Raw genomic sequence first — 25,727 nt, forward strand, 5'->3', positions numbered from 1 at the left:
ATTTCTGTAGTAATTCATCCAAGAAAAAAAGTCTACACTGTGAGCAAAAACTATAAGCATTACTATGCTGTTTGCAATACTGATGCACCTGCCTCCTATCACTGTAGTAAACAATAAAACCTTAGATAAACACTGACGATTTTTGCCAGGTAAAATAAGCCAGGCATCAAAAGAAAATGCTTCATGCTTTCACTTGTATGAGATATTTAATATAACCAATCACAGAAAGAGAAATGGTAGTTACTAGGGGTAGGTAAGGGATTAGAGAAGTAGCCAGTCAATGGGTGTGGAGTTTCAGACATGTAAATTTAAAAGCACATGAAGATCTAACATGCAACATTTTGTTTATGGCTAATGCTGTATTGTACACTTAAGGTTTGTTAAAAGTAAATCTCATAAGCTCTTGGTAATAATAATCAATAATATAACATGAACTTTCTGTATCACTTCTGTGAACATTCCAAAAAAGCTTCAAAATAATCTTTAAAATTTCTGGTGCTGCATTTCTTTCTGAAGTTCAATAGTAAAGCAAATGAAAGCATCAACCATTAACTTCAGGTTATTTGTACTGTAGACTGGTAAGTCTTGTTCATCTACTCAGTAATATATTGAGTTAAAGCTCAATAAGATGCCACCATTTTCTGACTCTAAGAAGAGATAGTACTTACTCTAGCATTACTCTAAAATCACCTAATTCTAATAAAGAAAAAATAGAGGAAGTACTTCCATGATTTTACTCTAAGTAGTGACCATTGTATCTGATCTCAAAAACAAAGACAAATGCAAAAACACATAGGGTCGAATCAAACTAAAAAGCTCCTCAACAGGCAGAACACAAATAGTGTTTGTTCATGGACTAAAGGCAATGTGCATAAATAATGTTCTAAAGTGACAATCTGCATAAATAATACTTGTAAACTATGCACTTGATAAATAGTTAATATCCAAAACATAAAAAGATATCAACTCATTAGCAAGAAAGTAATTTCATTAGAAAGCAGATAAATGATAGGAGGAGATACATTTCTAAGAAAGTCATACAAATGGCCAGCAACCATAGGAAAAAGTGTTCAACATCTTAATGATGAGGAAATTTCATTTGAAATAACAATATCACTTCATACATTTTTAAAAAGCTGTCGTAAAAAGTAAAAACTAAGTTTGGTGATGGGTCAGGAAAAAAGAAACTCATACCATTGGTGGGAATGTAAGTAGGTACAGTTATTTTGGAAATTTCTCTAAGTGGTAAAAATAGAATTATGTGATCCAGCAATTCCATTATATATAATCAAAGGATTTGAAATTATGGAGTGATATCCATAAGGAAGAATGGATGCAAAAACTGTGGTATGTGTAACACAGTGGAATCCCATTCAGCTAAAAAAATGAAAGAAATTCTGTCTTTTGAGACAATATAGATGAACTTGGAAAATACTAAGTGAAACAAATCAGACACAAAAATTCATATGGTGCATGATTTCACTCATACGTGGGACTAAGTGATATCATAGAAGGACAGAAGAGAAAGGTTACCAGAGACTGAGGAGGTTATGGTAAAGGGAAGAGGAGACATTTGTCAAATTCTCCATGAATTCAGTTAGATAGGTGGGAGACCAGCATCCATAATAGGGCAATATGTAGAGACAGGATACAGATATGTGACTGCATAAGGTTGGAGCCTGGGGAGAAGTTTAAAGTTGAAAGGTGAGAAAGAAATTGGTGATAACTTCTAATGGTTATGGAGTGCCTTTATTGGAGCCTGAAGAATATTTTAAAACTGATTGTAGTGGTTTCCCAAATGCTAAAATAGTAACAACCATTGGATTGTACAATTCAAATGAGAGGTTAGTTTGATATGCAAATTATATCTCATAAAAGTAATAAAATAATTTGATTACTTAAGTAATTGATTTTATTTTACTAGAAAAATCACTGAGAGGTCTTCTTTTGTTTGGCCAAATTATTTCCATTTGCATGTTGGCAATTTCTTCCTAGTCTGTGTCTTAAAGTTCATTTTCTCCTTTTCTCTTCAATCATTTGTAATTTTGTCTACCCTACTAATTTTGACCTGGAAAAAGATTTCCTACATCAGATTTTTTTTTGTCTTTTGCCAAAAATTCCCTTTGCTTTTACATTTCTTGTTGTGTCTTATGCCAAAAAATACCCTCTCCTTTCGCTTGTCTTGATTATATATTATCAGATAAAAAGTGGAACAAACCTATCCAAAAGGAAGAAAAGTATCACTCTCTTTTGCCTCACCCCAATGATGGGAAAACATTGCTAAATTTCAGACTAAATTTATGTTGCAGGTACCTAAAACTTAATTACCCAATGAAAATGGATTTTTTCAATGCAAAAAAAAATGTGTTCATTCTTCACACATTATAGTCTTTATTTCCCAAAGTACTGTTACTTAAAATGCTAGCACAACAAATGCAATTTAAGCAAATTGAAAGCTATCCAAATTAAAATAATGAATCTTCTCGCTGATATAAAATATGCAGTTGAAAGTAATAAGGCACAAGTGTGCTAACATTTGTTTAAATAACTTGACATGTTAAATTTGAACAACAGGGCCAGGTATATAGCTCAGCAGCATAGCGCCTGCCTGGCAAGTGCAAGGTCTTGAGTTTAATTCCAAGTACAAAAAAAGAAAAAAAGAAGAAAAAGAAGAAGAAGAAGAACAACAACAACAACAAAGGATTTTCCTTGTGGAAGAAATAATGGACTAGATAATTTATATACATTTTTGCAGAATTCATGTGTAAATTATTTTCTAAGAAAATCATCATTAAGACAAGAGGCTGTTATTTTATATGTTTTAATTAAATTTGATGTGAATTTTATTCATTCAAAAACATAAACCATATTTGTCCCTGTACTGGTTTGATTAATAACTTTGAGATTGAGGAGTTGACTTCACTGATGAAAGCTGTGCTTTCCTGGCACGAGGATGTGATGAGATGAGATGAGACAGAGTTAGGCATGTACATGCCTCCTAAGAATTCTTTAAGCTATAGTCATTTCTGTCATTCATTGGCCCTTTTTGTGATTATTCATGAACATCTACTCATTTAATAACTACTTTCTTTTCCTCACATAGTGTTTTATTAAGCACATTAGATATTCTTGGTGAAGATATAACAGAGAGTGTATGTGGTAAAAAATATTTCCACTTTCATGAAATTCATGTTTTTTTTAGTAAGGCTACCAAAATTAAGGTAAAATTGTATTAAGTAAAATCTTTAAATTTTAACTCTGAAGGATATTGGAAATTCCTAGGAAGGTTGGTGAGTTTTTAAAAGTGTTACTATTTTGTGTTATGAGTATTGAATTTATCCTAAAGTCAAAAGCTATTTGATACCCACAGTAGCTTCAATATTGATGCTGTATTAACATGACCAGTATCAGTGATGGCGAAAGTTTTAGAGACTAGAGCTTAACTAAACTAAAACCCAAACCACTTATTTTTCACAAAGTGCCAAGATTACAGTTAATTCTGAATACTGAGGTTTTAGTTTAGAAGAAAGACATCTTTTGTCTTAAAAAAGAAACAACACGCACACCATCAGTTTGCTACCACTGGCTTAGTCCATTCCAATCGCTGTGATGTATTTCAGAGAATACATGTTTTATATCACAGAGTTGATGTTATCCTCACATCAGCATTAGCTGTCTCAGTTACCTTCTCATTGCTAAGACACCTAACATTCAAAGTGAAAAGCGAAAATGTTTATTTCAGTTCTTGGTTTCTGGAGGTTGCAGTCCATAGTTGTCTGGCTCCAAGACAAGGCAGCATTGCCCAGAGGCATGGCAGAGGAGAACAGTCGATGACAAACTATTGCAGGAAGCAGCAAGCAAAAAGTCTGCCTTCTTTCAGACCCTTTTTGTTCCTTTCAGGCTTCAAACCTGTTAATGGGTATTATCGATGCCCATTATACACACGCAGAACTATGCTAAACCAATTTAGTTATCACATGTCCTTAATCCCAATATCATACATCCTAATCCAGCATCACACATTTTGATCCAGCCGCTTTCCAAAAGCTCCATCTATCAGCACATGGAGTCTTGGGGGGGCATCTATGTGCGAACCATAAACACTAGCCTTTTTTCAACCCTGACTGCATTGAATAGAAAACGTTCACTGTTTGTGGCATTATACAATAATGAATCCCAGTGGTGAATTTTTTTTAAAAGCCACGAATATGGCTTTCAATATTACTAGTCTTAAAAATATTATTAGTATGTTAGTATGGAATAAATACTTTTATTCATACTTAAGAGGATAAAAGAAAAAAAATGCAAAACAAACAACAATGAACTCAAAACAATAACAGTATAGGTTTTCAAAGCAAGATGATAGGAATTTAACAATGATTATAATGTTGCATATTGTTACCTACAAGGATTACTTAGATTACCAGATGTAGACATGCAAAATTAATGTAATCATGTGAATATTACCTGTTCTATTCTAATTATTAATACAATTAGTATAGTTATCTTAGCAATCTTATATACATACATACATAAATATAAATATATGTCTTTTCCTTTTCCCTTCCTTCTTGTATCCTTTCTCTATCCCAGTTACTTTTTCTCTTTGATGTTTCTTACCCTTACACAATATTTATTGTAGATTTTGGATCCTATTTGCCCTTTCAATTTCTTGTACTAGGGAGACAATACAGTATTTACACATATGAGTTTGATTTATTTCACAAGTCACAATCATTTACTTATAAAAGCCTCGAAATTTTCCTTATAGCTGAACAGTACTCCATTGTATAAAAATACATCTTAGGGGCTGGGGATTTAGCTCAGCGGCATAAGCACCTGTCTTGAAAGCAGGCGGTTGTGAGTTCGATCCCTGGTACCGATAGAAAAAGAAAAAAAAAAAAAAATACCACATCTTTTATCCATTCTTTGATTGATGGGCACTTAGGCTATTTCCAAGATCTGGCTATTACAAATTGTGCTGCTATAAACCTGGGTGCACATATATCACTGCAGTATGATGTTTTCAGTTCTTCTGGTAAAATGCTTAGAAGCAGGATAGCTGGGCCAAATGAAGCCTATAATCCTAGCTTTCTGAGGAATCTCCACTCTGATTTCCACGCGGTTGCACCAGCGTGCCCTCCCACCAACAGTGGAGAAGAATTTCTTTTTCCCCACAGCGCCTCCACATTTGTTATTGGTTGATTTCTTGACCCTGGCCATTCTTCCTGGAGTGAGATGGAATCTCAGTGTTGTTTTAATTTGCATTTCTCAAATGACCAAGGGTGCTAAACAATTTTTCATGTTTTCCATTTTATTTTTTCATTGAAAAGTTTATATTCATCTCAGATGCCCATTTTTGGATTGAGCCTTTGAATTTTGGGAGCCCGATTTTTTTTAATTCTTTATTTGTTCTGGATCAAAGTCTTTTGTCTGAGGGACAGTTGACTCAGATATGTTCCCAATTCATGGATTTTCTTTTCACTCTGGCGAAACCTTTTTTAGTAAGATGAGACCCCAGTTGTTGATTCTGGGAAGTATTTCATATGCTTTTAAATTTTTGTTGATGAACTCTCTACCTACTCCTGTGTCATCAGGATTTCTATCTACTTTGTCTTTCAATGGGTTTAGTGTTTCTATTTTAATATTTAGGTCTTTGATCCATTTTGACTTTAGTGCATGGTGATAGACAAGGGTCTAATTTTAGCATATGGAAAACCAGTTTTACCAGCAAAAATTATTAAAGAAGCTATCTTTCTTCTAATGAACATATTTGGCCCCTTTGTTGAAGATAAGGTGGTTTAGTGTAGTTGTGGCTGTATCTTTTAATCCACTGATCATCAGATCTGTTTTATTCCAATACCATGATGCTTTTATCACAGTAGCTTTGTAGTATAATTTAAAGTCAGTGACTGGGATCTCGCCTGCCTTGCCTTTGTTGCCCAGAATGGCCTTTGCTATTCCAGGTCTCTTCTGGTTCCAGATGAAGTTTAGGAACAATTTTTCTAGATCTGTGAGATTGCAAATGGTATTTTAATTGGAATTGCATTGAATCTGTATAACAGTTTTGGGAGAATGACCAGTACACAATGTTTGTTCTTCCTATCCTTGAACAGAGAATGTCTTTCCATTTTCTGAAATCCTCTTCAATTTCACTTTTCATTGTAATGTAGTTTTCAACGTATAGATCTTTTGCTTCCTTTGTTAGATTGATTCCTAAGTATTTCATTTTGGGGGATGCTATAGTAAAGAATATGGTTTCCCTTATTTCTCTCTCAGGGAGTTTGTTGTTTATGTAAAGGAATGCTTCTGGTTTTTGAGTTTTGCTTTGTATCCAACTACATTACTAAATTTTATTATTACATCTGGAGGTCTTTCTGTGGAGTTTTGAATATCTTCTATGTAGAGTATCATATCATCTTCAAATAATGATAATTTAGCTTCTTCTTTTCTTATCTTTATTCCTTTTATTTTCCTCTATTGTCTTATTGCTCTGGCTGATGTTTCCAGACCTATATTGAATAGGAATGGTGATAATGGATATTCTTGTCTTGTTCCTGATTTTAGATTGAAATTTTTCAGTTTTTGTCGACTTAGTAAGATGTTGGCTGTTGGTTTATCATATATGGATTTTATCAGATTGAGGTAAAGATCATTTATTCCAATTTTCTGTAGGGCTTTTATTATGAAAGTGTGTTGGACTTTGTCAAAAACATTTTCTTCGTCATTGATATAATCATGTGATTCTTGTCTTCTCTGTTGATATGGTGAATTACATTTAATTGATTTGCATATGTTGAACAGAATAGATATTTTCAAAACATAGAAATACAAATACAATCTTACTTAGCAAGTAATGGATGTTCATTACCTAGTTACATAGCTATAGGAAAAGAGTATCTATCTACCATCTAAAATCTATTTCCCCATTTCCACCTGTCCCCTACGTGTCCTGTGTGTGAACATTTATATATTTTTATATAAGTATTTTTGTTTGCTCACATGGATTTTTCTTTCCATGTGATTTGTGAGAAAAAGAAGAGTATTATAGAGTTACACTACAGTTTGGTTCACATCTGAGTATAGTAACATCCACTAGTGATTCTGCATAAAAGGTATGATTCTTAAAATTATAATTTACCTATAAAATCATATTATTCTCATTAGTGACAGGCGTTATCTGCAAATACTAGTGATGTTTTATGGGAAGTATGAAATAGCACAGTTAAAATTCACATAATGATAAAAATACAGAGTTTAGGTCATTTTATGAAAATTACTACACCATTACTACTACTCTTTCTCTTCATATGTTTTAAAACTGAGTGTAATACATAAAAATCACTTCTTGTTTTGCCTTAGTGACATTTTGGGATGATTACCCTACTTGTTGAACAAGTTACAGCGAATTCATTTGGAAGCATAAATTTGGCCTCACTTAAGATTTCCTCGACTTGATCCAGGAAAGGAGGAAGCTGAAAAGGAAGACTCAAAAGCTACAAATACAAAAACCTCCAATTTTTGTCAAAAATGTAAAAATTACATAACAAAATTTGTATATAAATATTAGAAATATGAAGTAAAATGGCTTAAAATATTACCTTCACTATGAAAATCAGTACCCCATCATTTTTACTTCAAAAGAACTCTGAGCATTTGAGAATCAATTTCTGCAGACCTTTACTAAAAAGGTATTAAGATAAACTGCTCTGTCTCCCTCCCGTGCAGGATTGACATCTTTAAGTATGTGATCTACGGCATTGCAGCTGCGTTCTTCGTGTATGGCATTTTGCTGATGGTGGAAGGTTTCTTCACAACTGGTGCCATCAAAGATCTCTATGGGGATTTCAAAATCACCACTTGTGGAAGATGTGTTAGCGCCTGGGTATGTTATATCTCTACATCCAGTATTTAATATGGGTTTATTTCAGTGGCACACAAGTATTTACCTTCATCTGTCAAAAATAAACTATTCCTCATTGCAACATTCTTTTATGTAGTAACTGTTTTTATCTTGGTAATGTTATTTCTATTTCACAAACATTATTCTTTGTGAAAGTATAGTTTCAAACTATCAAGTCACATGAAGCTCAGTGTTTTGTTTCTAGAGACAAAAAAGCATGTTTATTGGTTTGTGGACCAATTATTCACTTGAAAGGGCTTAAGAATTTCCATATAGAACAACATAAAAATTCATCACCAATTTATGCAATGCATGTATCTTAACTCTTCCAAAAGAAATTTCTCCATATTTTACTATAAATATAAAAAGTTATGCATGTACTTTCTGTGTTCTACTGACTTAAGAATTATAATAATTTCAGTCTTAAAACTTCATTGATTTGTTATTTAGTAGTAAATAAAATTTATAGCCACACTTTAGATTTAATGAAATGCAGATAAAGCATGTTTATATACAAATTCATAAGTGTGATGAAAATTACATACTATAGTTGAAAGTACTTTTCTGTTTGTCTTTTTGAAGCAAGGTCTCTCTGTGCAATTCTGTCTGGCCTTGAGCTCACTTTGTAGCCCAGGCTGGTCTGTGAACTTGCAGGAGTCCTCCTGACTCTCTGCCTGAGTGCTGAGATTAAAAGTATGTGCCCCCATGCCCAGCTAGTTAAAAGCACTTTTACATATTTTACTCAGAATAATTTTCCTATAATGAAACATTGACCCTGCCGTTCTTGACTAACATAATTTTCTTTTTTGCAATGTCATATGATTACATGCATTTAATTTCAGTTCATAATTCACGTGAGGAATGATTGAAAAATGTGGAGTGTTTAACTTTAAAATTTTATTACAGTAAATACACATTGCCAGCAATCCCCACAGGACACTTTATTTAAAACATCCTTATTTCATTATTCTTGCCATTTTGTGAGCGGTGCTGAAAATCTTCTTTTATTAGTGTCTTATTTGTTCCCTTGTGGCTGATTTGATATCCTGCATCAGTTCTATATGTTTACCCTTCGTGGTCATTTTGACTTTATGGAAGAGCCAGAAGTTGCATGCTGTCAGATCTTATGAATCAGTTGGATGAGGCACCCCATAATATTTCCATGAGCCTGGCTTTCCATTGGATGGTACTCGATAGAAGTGTTCATCATTCTTGTGAGCACATCTCATGCAGACACTTATGAGAGCAGACTAGCAGAGCTGCTTTGGAAAGTGGCAAGAACAGTAGGATAAATAAATATCTTAAGTGTACTGACAATGTGTCTTTTACCATAAATACATTTTTTTAGTTTAGACATTAACCATATACTTTGATCATACCTCATTAAATAAACTGTATTTGGTAACCACATAAATGGCTTCAATCTCATAGCAAAGTTCAAAGTTCTTGTTGGCAAACTTCTTTTGTAATAGCTGTAATAAATTGTTTGAGGCCGCTCAGTATCTGTAGGCATCTGATAAAGTATTTTGTCTAAACTGTGGATATTTGTACCTTGCTTTAGAATAATTTCTCATAAGACTCATCTGTTTCTTTTTGGGGACAAAATACATTATAGTACTTAAAGAAGTAAAATACCTGTGAAGAGCTAGAATTTCAGTGTTTTAGTAGAGGGCTTTAAACTGGATCTTAGCTAAGTTGTTTATATCAATTATGGCAAATTACAGACTCAAGAGGAAATTTAGAGGGTTAAAGATCTTGGATTAATTTTAAAAATGAATATTCAGTGGACCAGTTCTGAGTGATACCTAAGCAATTTTTCATGCAAAAAGATAAATTTTGATTTTAGAATCATTTCTGTCAGAATATAGTTAATTTAATTTTTAGTGAATCTTTTTATAATTGGCATAGTATTATGGTGATGCTACTTGTGAGCCTTAGAAAGCATTTAACTTCTGCAGATCACAAGGTGCTAAAGCACAAAGTCCGTGATGGTAAAGAAGTTAGCCAGGGCGCCCATAACAACACACTGCTAACCAGATGGCTTAAACAAGGAAAGTTTATTGTCTGCCCATCCTATAAACTAGAAGCCAGAGCCGCAGGTATCAGAAAGTTACACTTTGTGAGGGCTTTGAAGAAGGATCTGTTTCTCCTTTTGCTCCTCATGGGCTGCTCATGAATCTCTGGCAATCTGTGGCTTAGGAAAATTCCACCCAGATGACTGTCTTCATGTACACAGAGTGCCCTCTCCACAAGGTGTGTGTGTCCCAGTTCTCCGTTCTGTAAGAACACTCACTATACATGTCATGTGGGTTTAGGACCCAACCTATTGACCTCATTTCTGACTTGCTTACCTCTGTAAAGACTTAATTTCCATGAAAGCAGACACAAATTCTGAGACACTAGGAATAGGATTTCACCATACGAATTTGCCAACGTAAAATTCAACCCATAATAACACAAGGCATAGAACGTTATAACAGCAATACAAATATTGCTGTAATAATAATAATAATAATAATAATAATAAAATAATATAACAATATAATATAATAACATAATATAATAAAATAATATAATATAATAATAATTATTGTTATTATTGTTACCATATATACTGATGAAATATTTTCTGTTTTTTATGTTAAAGAGCTTTCCCATTAACCTCAGATGTTTATATGAGTTCTGCATATTAAACTAGTACCTATACAATGTATTTCATATAATTACTTTTAAATCTATTTTGCATAGCATAATGAATCTTGTTTTCATAGTTAGAAGTGAAATCTTACACTAGTAATAATAACAGAAAAGATATATTTTTAGACATTTATATTTAGCAGTCTCAAGACATTCAGTTCTCCAAACAGCTATGTCAAGTAGACACTAATATTATACTTATTTAATAAATGAAGAAAGGAGATGAGTAATTTGCCTCAGCCACATAGTGTGTAATGGAGCCTCATTTGAATTCAAGCATCCAGTATGAAGCCCATGTTAATAACCACAGTATGAAAATTCACTTGCTGTTTCCAAGGGTGATTTTGGTTTTGTTTTCTCTAAGTTTTGGTTAATGTGATAGGATAAACCTGTTTGTGAGTGTTTTGGGTAACTCATCAGACGCTTCTTGCTTTGCATCTTCTGTGATCATGCTTTGGTAATTAGGAAGCTCTGTTACCATATACATGTCCTCACTTCAACATTTGCTTTTACCCATAACCATAAACTCTCCCTTTTTTCTTTTTTTTTAAGTTTTTTTATTAAAAAAAATTTTAAAAGGAGATTAAGATAAAAGAGGACATAGCAACATAATAATAGGTCAGAGCAGAACAACTTAAGCAACATAGTTTTTCACCACAAGATAAGCCGACATAACAGTAGCTACCATAGTGTCCCTTTCTTTGAAATATTTGAGTATAACTTCATATATTATAGCATCAAACACAACATGACAGTGTAAAACCATTCAAGAGAATAAAAGTATTACAGGGGATTTAGAACCAACTAACAGAAAATGAAAAATGGTTTCTGTATTATCTCCTTGTCTATAAAATTTTTTGTTTATACTGTCACATACAATAAAATCCAATAAGATACGACATGATAAGCCAACAGAGACAGAAGAACAAAAGATTCATGGGACTTCAAAACAAGATGATATTAAATCAGCACTAGCTATTATATTGTCTTGTTTTCTTCAACATAACTGTTCATATTATCACAGACAATAAAATCAAATAACCCAGAATAAAACCATTCCAGTTAATGAATGAAAACATTATAAGGCTTCAAAGCAATATAATGGGAAATCATATTTACCACATACTTTTATGTGTTCTTACCATTTCTTACACTAGGGAAACTATTCAGCATTTATACATGTGAGTTTAATTTATTTCGCTTATGAGCATGGTCTCAAGCTGTGACCATTTATTTATAAATATCTCAATGTAATCCTTCTTTATAGCTGAATAGTACTCCATTGTATAAAAATACCACACCTTTTTTTATCCATTCCTCAGTTGATGGACACTTAGGTTGTTTCCAAGATCTGGCTATTACAAATTGTGCTGCTATAAACATGGATGCACATATATCACTGTGGTAGGATGCTTTCAGTTCTTTTGGGAATATGCCTAGAAGTGGGATAGCTGGAACAAATGGGACTTCCAACCCAGCTTTTTGAGAAATCTCTAGACTGACCTCCACAATCGTTGTACCAGTCTACACGCCCACCAACAGGGCAGGAGGGTTCCTTTTTTCCCCAGAGCCTCTCCAGCCTTTATTGTTGGTAGTTTTCTTGATCCTGGCCATTCTTTCAGGGGTGAGATGGAATCTCAGTGTGGTTTTAATTTGCATTTCTCTAATGACTAATGATGAACATTTTTTCATGTTTTTATTTGCCATTTGTATTTCTTCATTTGAGAATTATATGTTCATCTCAGATGTCCATTTTTTGATTGGATCTTTGAATTTTGGGTGTCTGATTTTTTAAAATTCTCTGTATGTTTTAAACAGACGTCCTTTGTCTGAGAACTATCCCTTTTTTCAATATAAAGGTGTCCTGCAAAATATGAAAAGCTCTGTGGCCCAAGATGCTTTTGATCAGTATCTGTAAGGAAACTTAGGTAAATCTAAGTGGAGATATCATCAAGGAACACATCATTCTAGACCAAGAGTTCTGGGTCCTCACATCCATAGCTAGAGGAGAGCAGAAGCCAAGTACACAAAGCTTTGTCTATATGTACAGCCACATCATATTGTTCACATTACCACCTAAGCTCTAGATCCTGTCAGAGGAGCAGGAGTTATTAGATTATCACAAGAAGAGGAACCCTACTGTAAACTGCTTGTGAAAAGTATCTAGGTTGCATGATCCAGTGAATCATCCAGATACCGTGCCACTTTCCATCCCTGGAAAGTCTTCCACAAAACTGGATCCTAGTACCAAAATGGGAGGATGCAGAGTTCTAGACTGTCCTTAAAATTTAGTGTCTTTTAAAATTATATACAACACACACACACACACACACACACACACACACACACACACACACACAACCGAAAAGTAGTTTTGAACTAAGATTGCTGATACAGAGTAATCAAAGTAAGGCTTTGTCTTTCCTTGGGATACTTCAAATATAATTTAGGAGAGCAGCATGATGTTTTTTAAGTTAGAATACTGAACTTTAACACTGTTTTCTCAGAAATAGAGGAGAAGGAAGGCAGACTGTTTCAGGAAGACTGGTATTATTTAAAAATAATGTTTCAAAAATGTAGCATTGTGAAAGAAGGAAGTAGGAATTTATCTAAAATAGATCTCACATATGGTTCAGAGATGAATCCCTATATACTAGGACAGCAGACTAAGTGTAACATTGAGACATTAACTATGCTGGCACACAAGGTGTAAGAAGAAATAAATAAAAATTCCTATTCTTTTCCATTTCTAGTGGTACAATTTGAAAGAAACTTTTGAGTAGCTTCATAAAATTGCACCAACGAAATATGAGAAAATTTGCTAAAATTATAATTTTCAGTGTTAGATTTTAAAATAACACACATTTATAACACCCTAGAACATAAAATTGAAAAAAGTTTAAATCATACTTTCTAATCAACATCAGTTCTGATTGAAATCCAATTAAAATAACTTCTTGAAATGTTGAGGCAACATTTTGCTTTATGCCTGTTTAATGTTGTTGTATTGATTATCAAGTCATGATATATAGTCCTCTGCTAAGCTTTCATAGAAACAATTTTATATATTCCACAGCATTTTAACTGTAATTAGACAAATCTATATGTCGCATAATACTGGGATATAATATTTCCCCATTTATGATTCTTTAAATTTTTATAATGCTAAAACAACTTTTAAAATATAATTGTCTTAATTAGAATTGTTTTAGCTTACAGAAAAGTGAAAATAGAGTTTCCACGTTTATCAATTCCAGTTTCCCCTGTCTTAACATTAAAATGGTACACTTGCCATAATTATTGAGCCAATATGAATGTTGAGGCAAGTAGAGTACATACATTATTCAGAATTTTTAGTTATTCTTTTTCAGGATTTATTCATCTTTCCTTTGACCGCACTGACCTATATTTTCTAAGACTTTTATGTGTGTGTTTGAAGATGTTGACAGTTTTGAGAAAAACTTGCTAGATACTTTGTAAATGTATCTGAAATGTAATTGTGCTTTATTTTTCTTGTGATCTTTTGAGTTACAGAGATGAAAATTATAGAATGTCTTTCTCATGATATCAGATCAAGTAACTCTCTAGTACTTTTATTTAAAAAATAAAAAGTACATCATATAACACAGTATGTGATGCATTTTTTCCTAAACAAATTAGCTTTATTAAAAATATTTACCCTAAATATAATTAGTAGAGCTGTTATAGGAAACTGAATGGAGTTTCCTTTAAAAAGTAGGAGCTGGGGATTTAGCTCAGCAGCATAAACACTTATCTTGCAATTGTGTGGTTGTGAGTTTGATCCCCGGCACAAAAATAAAAACAAAAAACCCTAAAAATAAGATTGTCATATGACCCAGAACTCTCAGTTTTGTGCATTTATCTGAAATACTTGAAATCAGTATGTACAAGAGATGTCTGCATTTCCACGTTGCTTGACAGATAAACTCTTCATTATAGTTAAGCTGTAGAATTAACCTAAATGCCCACTGACAGTGGATGAGTATAGAAATAAAGAAACCATTCATTGGAATGCTACATGGGATATTATTCCTTCTTATACACAAGGACATTTTGTCATTTGTATAGCATAGAGCTGGAAAACATGCTAAGTGCAATCAGATACACACAGAAGCAAGTGCTGTATATACTCCCTTATGTGTTAAGTTTAACATGATTGAACTCAAAGAAGAAGGGAGTAGAAGGGAAGTCACGCAGACCGCAGTCCACTTGGATAAATACGAGGGAGCACAGTTGCTGGACCATACAGGGAGCGTATACTTAGTTTTGTAAAAGGGGACACTGCTCTTCCAAAGTGGCTATGCAAGACTGAGTGTTCTGCACTGAAATTCATTTACATTATAGAAAGGCAGCTCTGATAACAAGTAAAAATTAGACTGAAGGAAAAAAATACTTGAAGTAGGGAGAAATTCATTAGGTTTACCCCATCTCTTAGGTTATTACTGCTAAATTACTACATATATACATATTTATGTATATATGCACACACACATATATACTTCATAGTCCAATTGCATGGACAATAATTTTTGGAGAAATAAACTATATTTTAATTAGATCATGTCATTTTCAACTCAGTTTACTTTATTTATTTATTTATTTATTTAGATACCGGGGATTGAACTCATGACCTGGTGCTTGCTGGGCAGGTACTTACACCACTGAGCTAAACCCCAGCCTCAACCAGTTTAATGATTCTTTCTCATGGCTGTTTTGTTGCCCTGTTTCTCAATGACCCTGGTGGAGCTGAATTAGGCCTGTCTTATATTGTTTTTTCATTGTCTTCCTATCTGTTAGATAAATATGTTTTATGTGAGTAAGGTAGCTAAGCCCAAGTTGGGAAATCTGTCAGCCGGTATGGGTAAGTGGGTTGCCCTTACAGCACTGTCTTATCCCAGGACCTCAGTGTATTTTGCAGTAAGGTGGAATAAACCTGAGGTAGTATTTACAAGTGGTTCTTCAGTAACTTACTAAGATATATCTTAATAATATCCAATTTTTCTGTCCGATTTGTTTTGTCTCAACTCTGACAGAGCTTTCAAAGGCAGTTTTATTTAATTTCCCTTTTTCTTCTTTGCCAATGTTTCTTACTTTCAACTTGAGGAAGAAAACACAATATACTCGTTAAGAGGGTAAAGCATTAGTCCAGATTCTATTATGATAACAAAATGCCCAAGACTACATAACTGTATAAAGAAAAGAGGTTTATTTAGTTAAGAATTTAGAGTTTTGGAGGCTGAAAAGAAGCAGAATATCACATTTGGGTAAAAGCATGTTATAACAGAGAGAGATCGCATGGCAAGGTATGAAGCCAGAGCATGGGTTGGAGTCTTTTATAAAAACTCTTTCCAAAACTAAAATCTTATAAAAATCACCTTAATCCATTCTGAAAGCAGCAACCTCATGACCTCTCACCACACCACACCTCCTTAAGGTCCCAGCATCTCAGCAACACTATACGAAAGATCATGCCTTTGGTGATGAACCATTGTACAGCAGGAAATTTGAGTAGCTTCAGTTCATTCCTTGGTTAATCTGTCTTATTAAATAATAGCAACCACTTGTTTTCTATATTTTAAAAAGTTGTGGCTGCATAATATTTCCTGGCAATCATTTTGTTTGTGTTGGCACCATATTTGTAAGAAAATATTTATAAGCCAAGAAAACTTCTAAGTGTTCATATTTTTAAAAAAAAATTATAGTTGACCTTAACTTATACATCTTTATGGATGACAGTGTGAATATTTCAATACATAAATATATTGTTTAGTGTAAAATCAGGTTGATTACTGTATCTTTCACTTCAAACATTTATTATTTGTGTTGAACATTCAAGGTCATCTTTTCTAGCTATTATGGGCCATGCAATGCATTACTATTAGCTATCATTACTTTATTATGTAATAAAACATCATTTATCTATATGTAACTTTGTACTTATTGATCAATCTCTGTTTCCTACTCAGTTAAGCTTTTGTGCCTATATCTATTAGTCATTTGTATATCTTCTCTGAAGAATTGTCTATTCAAGTCTCTTACCCATTTTTTTAAAAACTAATTTTATTGTACAGTTTAGATAAATACAATGATAATAATATCATAGATAATTTGTACCTGTACATGATGTATATTAATTCTTCTTTTTCGCAGTCCTCTTCCCTCTCAACTTTCTTCTCTTCCTTATTTAGAAAGTTTTATTTCCATTTTTCTTTCTATTCTATTTTTTCTTTTCCTTTTTTTCCTTTTCTCCTTCCCCCTTTCCAAGTTCTTTTTTTTTTTTTGTCTTTTTCCTTTTTATGGGTACCGGGGATCGAACTCAGGACTGCCTGCTTGCAAGGCAGGCGCTTATGCCGCTGAGCTAAATCCCCAGCCCCCAAGTTCCCATTTTTTAATTTATTTTTCAAATTTTATTTTGCTTTGCTATTGAGTTGAGCTTTTTATGTATTCTGCATATCAACCACTTAGCATATTCATAATTTGCAAATATTTCCCATGGGTTGCCTCTTCTCTCCGCTCATTGCTTCCATTGCCGTGCAGAAGCTTTTTAGTAGATATAATCTTATTTGTCTATTTCTACTTTTATGTGCTTTTTCATTCTTTTCCCAAAATTTCCTGCACAGACCAATAAATTGAAGCATCTCTAATGTTCTCTTCTTTTATAGATTCCTCCCTTGTATTGAATTCTAATCTATTTTGAGTTGATTTCCATGAGGATTTAATTTTATTCTTCTGCATGTAACAATCCAATTTTCCAGCACTTTTACTGAAAAGACTGTTCTTGGCACCTCTGTCAAAACTCATTGACTATAAATGTGTGGATTCCTTTATGTCTTTTTATGGCTTCTGCCCTCCTTTCTTTTTAGAACTAATATTTCATTTAGTATCTATATATACTGGAGTTTATTCACCTTCTGAAAAACATCTTGGCAGCTTCTAAGACTGAACAATTGTGAGTAAAGTTATTCAAAACATAGTAAATAATTTTGAAAAACATTTTCTGATTATAACTTGTAGAAGTAGTTTGAGATTATAATATGAACAATGTTGATATGATTGCATATATTTGAGTAATTTACATACTAAATAATTTATAATGCATTAAATGATGCTCTGTATAATTTGTAGAGCCCACTGTAGTTCCTTTTGCTATGCCACATTGCATTTGGAATGCAACATATTTGTTTACTTCACTTTGACCTAGAATTTTCATGCCATCATGCCATGGGTCTCACCTAGAGGGAATTTTCTCTCCAGTGTGTCTTAAAGATTTTTTCCCCACAACTAACAGCTTAGTGGGCAGAAGATAAGGCTATCCCCCCAAATCTTCCAATGTACAGGAGAGTCCTCACAGCAAAAAATTACCCTCACATTTTGAAAGTGCCAGATTTAAGAAATCTTGATTGAGCTATTTGGCTGAAATACAGTACCCCACTTATTCATGAATTGTCTATTTCAAAGATACTAGCATGCATTTCTGGCACATGATCTATTTAGTTTTCAATCTTTAGGACTAAGCTCTAGAGTTTAATGATGAAGGTCAGAGAAGCCTTTACAAGTGAAATCTTCTACTTCAGTAAATGTTTGTAGCGTTGGATACTCATTAGAATCACCTGCAGAGATTTTAAAGGTACAGATACAACTGACACACAAAGGCCTAAGCATTTCTTTCAATTTACATTGTTACTCAGATAATTATGTGTTTCCTAGGTTGAAACCTACTCTCCACTCTCTCAACCCAATATCTACTTTGTAAAACTACTTGATCACAAGCTCTTTGAACTTTGAGCTAGTTTTACATATGATGAAATCTGGAGAGGCTTTCTTTTATTGTTAAACTGGAAATGTGATTGAATTGATACTCTTTAAACTCATCCCAAAATGAAACAATATCATTAAAAGTATATTGTGATGCTATATAGGGTTCTGATGTGCTTTTGTAAACTATTTTCATATTCTATTCCTTGAAACAATTAATGAGAAGAATATCTTAAAGGCAATGATTTATGTCCAATTTTGATTATGTATAAGTTTTTCTTAAAAAGTGACTTTGGATATGTGTATAATTTCACATTGTTCAACTCATCTAAGTTTAAATCTTTCTTATACCTAAAATTGTTAGGTGCATCAGAATGTTTCCTTCAATAAGTGATGTATTTCCTTCAGTGGTTGGGTAATTTCCAAGCTGACTTTTGAAACTGGATTCTTTTCTTAACTCATGCTAACTAACATCTAATGTGTTATTTTTACATCTGCTGACCCACATTTGCTAAAGTTTCCACCGAAAATCTATAGCTCGAAAATATTATATTCTTAGACAATAAATCTAAATTCACAGTTATATGTAAATTTGATTACCTTTTATAGATCATTGAAAGGTAACTGCAATGCAATCTCAGTAGCTCCGTAAACAAGGTGCAATATATAGCCTTGTCACAGTATATGAAAATCTTATCTCTTGTTCTGTTTTAATTTTTCTGCAAATTTTTAACAGTGATTAGAAATGGGTTTATATTGAAACAATACATACATTGCTTTATTTACTTTCAAGTCACAAAAATTCATAGCAATTCTTTTGTTCAATGCTAATATAAGTTCTCAATAAATTTATATTAAGTAAAAAGAAAGAAAACAAGAAATATGGGAACTTGAGGTTCTTATTTTAACAGCCATTTGTATGTTCTGGTGAAATCATGATAAAAGTATTGATATGATAGTGGAATATTATGGATATTGTTTAAATATTTGGCATGTATCCCTACCATTTCATAACAATTTTACTATCAAAGATCAACAAGTTAATTGACAGAATCCAAGTAAGAGAGTTTTACTCATACTTTTATCATTATGAGTCAGGAGCAATAGTTAACATTTTAATAGGAATGATTCTAAATAATAAGGAGTGCCAATGAGGCTGCTTTGTAACTTCAAGAGTCCCATGCTTACTTCCTAGACCTACTGCAAATTAAAATCCAGAGTCTGTTCAATGTCTTCCTAGTCATTTTTTTCTCAATGTGTACCTCAACAAATACTCCACATTTTAACTTCAGAAGTATTTTTGCTGCTGAGGATTTAGCTCAGTGGCACAAGCATTTATTTGCTTGACTAGTGCAAAGCCATAAATTTGATTCCTAGTACCAAGAAAAATAAACAAACAAAAGAAGAAGTATTCTTGCTTAACGAGAGATTAGTAACTCTGTAGATAAAGTTTTATGTACAAAATGTTTTCAAAGTCAGAAAAAATATTTTTATATCCTCAAAAATTTTCTAATCAAGCTTTGTTTATTAATTTATTGTTATTCACATGACAAAATGTGTATGTATAATATAACCAGAAATATAAGACTAGGATAAATTTATAATTGTGAAATATTTTACTTATTACATTTAAATAGTTTCTAAGTAGGACTATACATGATTAATTTGAACAGTCTTTACTTCTAGTAAATAACAGATTATAAAATAGAAAATAGAGCTATATTTTTGGCTTCTTTAATTAAATATTTTCATGTCTATGAACTTCTTTTGCCTGAAATATAACTGGTTTACACTCAAAATTCAAAAGCAAATTCTTTTAAAAATTTTTCTCTGGCACAAATCCTATACATTTATTCTAAAGAAAATATTTTCTCCCTGCAATGATTTATTCTGTAATATCCAGCTTTATTAATTCTTTAAAACATGAGCACTTACAGAAGAAAGAAAACCTGAGTCAAATTAGTAACTCTGTAGGTAACATTTTTACATAGAAAATGTTTTCAAAATCAGAAAAATGATGTCAGATTCTTTTTTCAAAACGCATGCTTTATTTTCTCTTGAAGTAGCACCAACAACACTGTTCATAGTGTGACATTTGACTAAATCTGAAGCTACTGACTCAGAAGTCCCACTGCACAATGGGCACCACCTTGAGAAGAAGCTTTTTAAAAAGCCTCGAGGGCAGAGAAAGGAATAAAATGGCTAAGCTGAGCCCAAAGCATGTCCGTTCCTGTCCCAGGGATTTGAGTGTTGTTTTTCCTAGTCTGAAACTGTTTTAGGATGCCATATTATGTCATTGTTCTTCAAACTATACATTATCTATGGGATCTATAAATTGAAGTCTGAAAATATTAATAAAAGAAACATTTTCTTCCAAAAGATTTCTGTTAACAGAATTTCTTCACACATGATGATAGTTTCCAAGGCTTTTTGAAATCTTTTCTCTTGAGAGAGAATATTTTGAATAAATTTTCCAGACACAATAGCTTCTTTTTATTTCCAAATTTCTCCCAACATGAAATTAAATCCATCAAAAATCAAAACACTTAGTATTTTGCCAAAGCTTTTTATGTGCCCGGTTTCTAAAGTTAAATGATTTTTTAAATGCATTATTTTGGTTAAGCCTCACTGAACATGTGAGATCAATTTAGAGTCATTATTCAGCCAGTTTAAAAGCTTGGATCTTCAATCAGTATAAGGTCTTTTGAAATGAAATAAATTATATAGACAAGACACATTAAGTGTCATATCAAAGGTTTTTAAACAAACAACTTTATCATTACATATCAGGATCACATGATAAAATATGGGAATTATTTGCTTCATTGAATATAGCTACATAAAGATGAACAGGTATTGTCACCTATAGTATGCTTATCCATATTTTGAGGTTTGGCAGATCTTTCTCACCCTGACTAGGTATAGAAGAAATGTTATCACAATATAGGGAAGGCTTCTAGAAAGGAGTAATTCTGAGCTGGCTTCCACACTTCTCAATGAGTTTCACCTGTAAATGTGATTCATCTTCTTCATTCCAGGAAGGAGAAATAAGGAAGAACACACAAGAAAGCTTGTCCTCTTGGACAATTTGCTTGGTACAGACAAGCAAAATGCTTAGTACACACAATCAAGTATGTCCTAAGACCCAGTGTTGAATGTATTGCCACATGGAATATTTTTATTCTTTTGATCACTAAAAGAAAGAGGAAGTATTACTGATAAATTTATTCACAACAATTACTTATTTGTAATTTTTTCAGTAAAATTTCAAACTTTCCAGAATCTCTTCTAAATACTCCAGGTACCATTATCTAAGCTTTAAAAAAATGCGGAGACGTTTAAGCTCATAAATGAATGATACAGGCATTCATGTAGGTACATCACAATTTCTGTCAAGATGAGATTTTCTTGAATGTTTATTTACATACCTCCTCATTTTCCAACTTTTTATACTGCAGTTCCTAAGAGTGTTGTGCTGATCGGTTATGTACTACAACTTTAAAAACCTTCCAGATGGTATTGTGCTTTGCTGATGGACCGAAAATTTCTTTCCCAGTAGATGATGTTTTCTCTTTATTTTCTCTCTGTGCAGTTTATTATGCTGACATACCTTTTCATGTTGGCCTGGCTGGGAGTCACAGCTTTCACTTCACTGCCTGTTTACATGTACTTCAATGTGTGGACCATCTGCCGGAACACTACCCTGGTGGAGGGGGCAAATCTTTGCTTGGACCTGCGTCAGTTCGGTAGGTAGATATTGAGTCTCTGCACATAAATAACACCACCTCATCTTGTGTTAGTTAAATGCTTGCATCTAATTTATTTTAAATCACCTTGAAATCATCATTACCTCTACCACAGAGATAGTTTTATCAGACCACTTCTTAAGATCTTCTTAGATTTAAATAAATAAGAATTCAAGAGTGAATAAAAACTGGCCTCACAGCATACATGTATGGACAGCTTATCAGACTGTATTTTCTACTATTAATAAGTTACAATTGTGATTTCCTTACCCTGATTTCTGTACGCTTCAAACTCAATATGATATCTACATTCTACTGTCATTCTCCTGCATAAATGGCACAAATTGTATAATCTATCATAAGGAGCACCTAAGAAAGTTGTATTTCATTATTTTCTAAAATATAATAGTGTATGGCTAGGAAATTCAACTTTTAAAGATAATGAAGCCAAAGAATGCTGTGTAAGTTAGCATATCTCTTTGAGTATTTTTATTTAGAGCTTTAATTATTGCAGTCATAATCATTCCTCATATAGGCGAGGGCTTACTATGTAGAGACTCAGTCCTAAGTACTGTCTCTGTTTTAAATTGTTTCATTCTCACAGACTCTATATGGTGAGCAATCCTGGTCCTTCATAGATGCTAAAACTGAGACACAGTGAGGCAAATGAGTTGTCCAAGTTTACACAGCTGTTACTGACAGATTGAAGATTCAAATCCAGGAAGCCCACCCTTAGTCTACGCTCTTATTTCTAAGCCAACTGCTTTTAATGTTGAAATAAGTATCACTTAGAAGTGTGGAAAATTAGCCTGACCTCAGTTAAACTATTTGAGATTCTGTTTTCTCAATCGTAAAAATATAGAAACTGTAGAATTTATAAAAGTATTGCAAGTCCACATTTGCAAATGTGTTTGCTTTTTCACTGAACAGATACTAAAGGCCAGATTCCTCTCATCTGTGGGCACTTCAAGTAGTTTTCCTCTAGTGAAGCATCCTCATACTTTTGCCCACTAGCCTAGGATTTTTTTTTCTTAATTCCTATGGAAATCATTAATCAGCAAAGTACAGCTGTGCTAGCAGTATTGATGTCACCCAGTGACACCAGGTAATGCTGAATACCAACAGCTGACATAGCTAGCTGATGGTCACTGCTGCTCTTGGCTGTCACCATCCAGTGCTGTCTGGTATCCAACCCTGTAGGTCAACCTTACTGGTGCTAGTCTCTGCCACTGTTCTTTGTAGGCTGCTGGAACTCTTTAGTGTTAACAATTCTGATTGTTTATTGCTCTTTTATTGGAAAGGACCATTCTTCCCACATCACTATGATTTAAAAATCCCAAATAGGCTTACAGGATTTTGGGCGCACGTGTTATCCCAGAAATAAATTATAAGCAGATTTGCAGGAAACCAAAGCAAGTCTCTATTTTAAGGCCCTGTGCTGAAGAACAAGAGGATCAGTACATGAGAGGGAACCCTTCTACACTCAAATCCAAGCAGTGGGTGGCGAGTGCTATTCATATAGCAACTGTGGCCTGTTTTGAGGAGGGCAAAATCACTCTCTTCTTGATCTTAGCTCTGCATAATGCTACTATCTCTTAAAAATGCTCCAGTATCTACTAAAAAGGTGGGAGCTGAAGAGGGCCATCATGCTGAATATCTGGCTGTACTCACATTGGAGTGGAGGATGATGGTTAGACAGGCAGGAGGACACTGTTGGATAGTACAGCAGGACATTGAAGCAAACTGTCTCAGGGAGAGGATGAATAAAAGGAGGAAAGGGAGAGAGGTGTGCTAATTGCTGGTCAAACCACATCCACCTTCCAGCTGGCACAGGAAGAATGAGAAAATTGGGCACTTTTCATCTGTCTCAACATTAGAGATTTCTGTAGAGCCTCTGAATGTCTGTGGCTCCCTATCTATACCACAGCACAGCTGTTCTCTACTCAATACTCAACTAACCATGGGTACTAAACAGTGGGCCACCCACATGCTGTCAGATACAATCCTCAGACTCCCTGAGTCTAGGCAAATGAAATCCAAACGATCCCTGAACATAAAGTTCTTGGTAGGAGGCAGTGCAAACAGTTTTCTCTCCACTAGAAGGTTTTACTCCTGGAACCAATAGCCTTGTAAACTCAGGAAAAGGGAACCTTAAATCTACCACTGGAGGTCACTGCAGAACAGTTGCTCTGATGTCATGCTCTCTGCTTCAATCTCTTCATTCTGTTGTGCTTAGCCTAAAATTGGGGAAGGCATAACTTGCTTCTAGGTGTTGAAAGCTAAAATGCTGGACCTATGATTAAATTTGAACTTCAGATTAATAAGCCATATTTTTCAACGCTAGTCCAAATACAGTAAAGCATTATATGGGACATACTCATATGAAATTATTTGTTCTTTTTCCAAAATTTTCAAATTTAGCTGAAGTATAGTGAGGTTCTTTAATTGTTAGATCTGTTAATATGGGAAAAGATGAGGGCTGGGATCTCCTGATGTGAATGTTTGAATTTTCAAAGGTGCATGATAGGTTAGCCTGCTTCTGATTGAAGATATTTCACTTATTATGGTATGTAAAGTGAAGTAGGTATTATAAGGTCTTTGGTCCTCGCAAAATCAAATTTTAGGCCGAAAGTACTGGGAAACTCCAGAAAGATAATTTAAAATTTTTCCTCAAGTTTGAGTTCAAAAAATGAGAAAATAATTCTCTAGAAAAGATGAGTACATCCTCTTTTTAATATTTTAAGTAAGTTTTTTTTCAAAAACGTTGTGTTAATTTTCAGTATATTCAAATATCCATATTAATCTAACATAATATTTTGAGGCTTGTACTAGTCAGTATATTGCTCCCAGGTGACATTAAGCATAGACTATGTCCTACACTCATAGAATTTTATAAGTGACTTTATTAATCACCACCTAACTTTTTGATTTAAAAGAAATGGAATTGTGAGAGATGAGATAATTTTACAGGGATATAGCTAACTAGCGGGGCTGAAAAGTGAGTGTCCTGAATTTTGGTACAACTCTTTTAGGTACAGACTTTTAAATAAAGCTTTAAAAAGAGAGATGTTTCAAGTTACAACATTAATTAAGCTATTATTATAATTCAATGGGTAGAATAAGATAGTATACAACCTGATTCTCAGGCCATAGAATGTATGAGGTTGCATGAGAAAGAAGAATTAAAAATAGAATTAAGATTTCTTTGTAATATTTTTACTATAGCTTCTATTACGCTATTATATGAACTATATGATTTGATGATATTGAATACTTTGTGTGTTTCTAATAGTAAAATTGTATTATGAAATGTTAAAATTCATTCCCTTCGTATCTTCTAGATCCAGTATTTAAACTGTGCTCCATTAAAACCAATTTGATGAAAATCCCTCAGGATCAGACACTTAAGGACAGTGTTCCAAAGTAGAAAGGGCTTCCTTCTGACTCCCCTGTTACCCAGAACATCTCAGACTCAGATGACTTGTTTTGAATCTCATTCACCCATTATTTAGCAAACATCTGTCATCAGAAAGCACTGCCATTTTGAAAGTAAACTATATCCTTGGCAGCATATAAATTTTGACAAAGTCTTAGGTTATGGTCAT

At 33.4% G+C, this 25,727-nt stretch overlaps 1 protein-coding gene across 4 annotated transcripts in view; it reads left to right on the forward strand.

Moving 5' to 3' along the window:
• The window catches only part of Gpm6a (glycoprotein M6A), a 293,169-nt gene that overhangs the window by 258,078 nt on the left and 9,364 nt on the right, over positions 1–25,727 (forward strand). For all 4 annotated transcript variants that reach the window (XM_013151670.3, XM_063234736.1, XM_063234737.1 and 1 more), the window contains exons 3-4: positions 7,729–7,885; positions 21,969–22,122. In XM_013151670.3, coding sequence (XP_013007124.1) covers positions 7,729–7,885; positions 21,969–22,122 — 311 coding nt within the window. The remainder of the gene's footprint in view (positions 1–7,728; positions 7,886–21,968; positions 22,123–25,727) is intronic.

The sequence above is a fragment of the Cavia porcellus genome, unplaced genomic scaffold, assembly GCF_034190915.1.
Source record: "Cavia porcellus strain 051 isolate PalLab524CR breed Dunkin Hartley unplaced genomic scaffold, mCavPor4.1 scaffold_24, whole genome shotgun sequence".
NCBI classification, from domain to species: domain Eukaryota; kingdom Metazoa; phylum Chordata; class Mammalia; order Rodentia; family Caviidae; genus Cavia; species Cavia porcellus.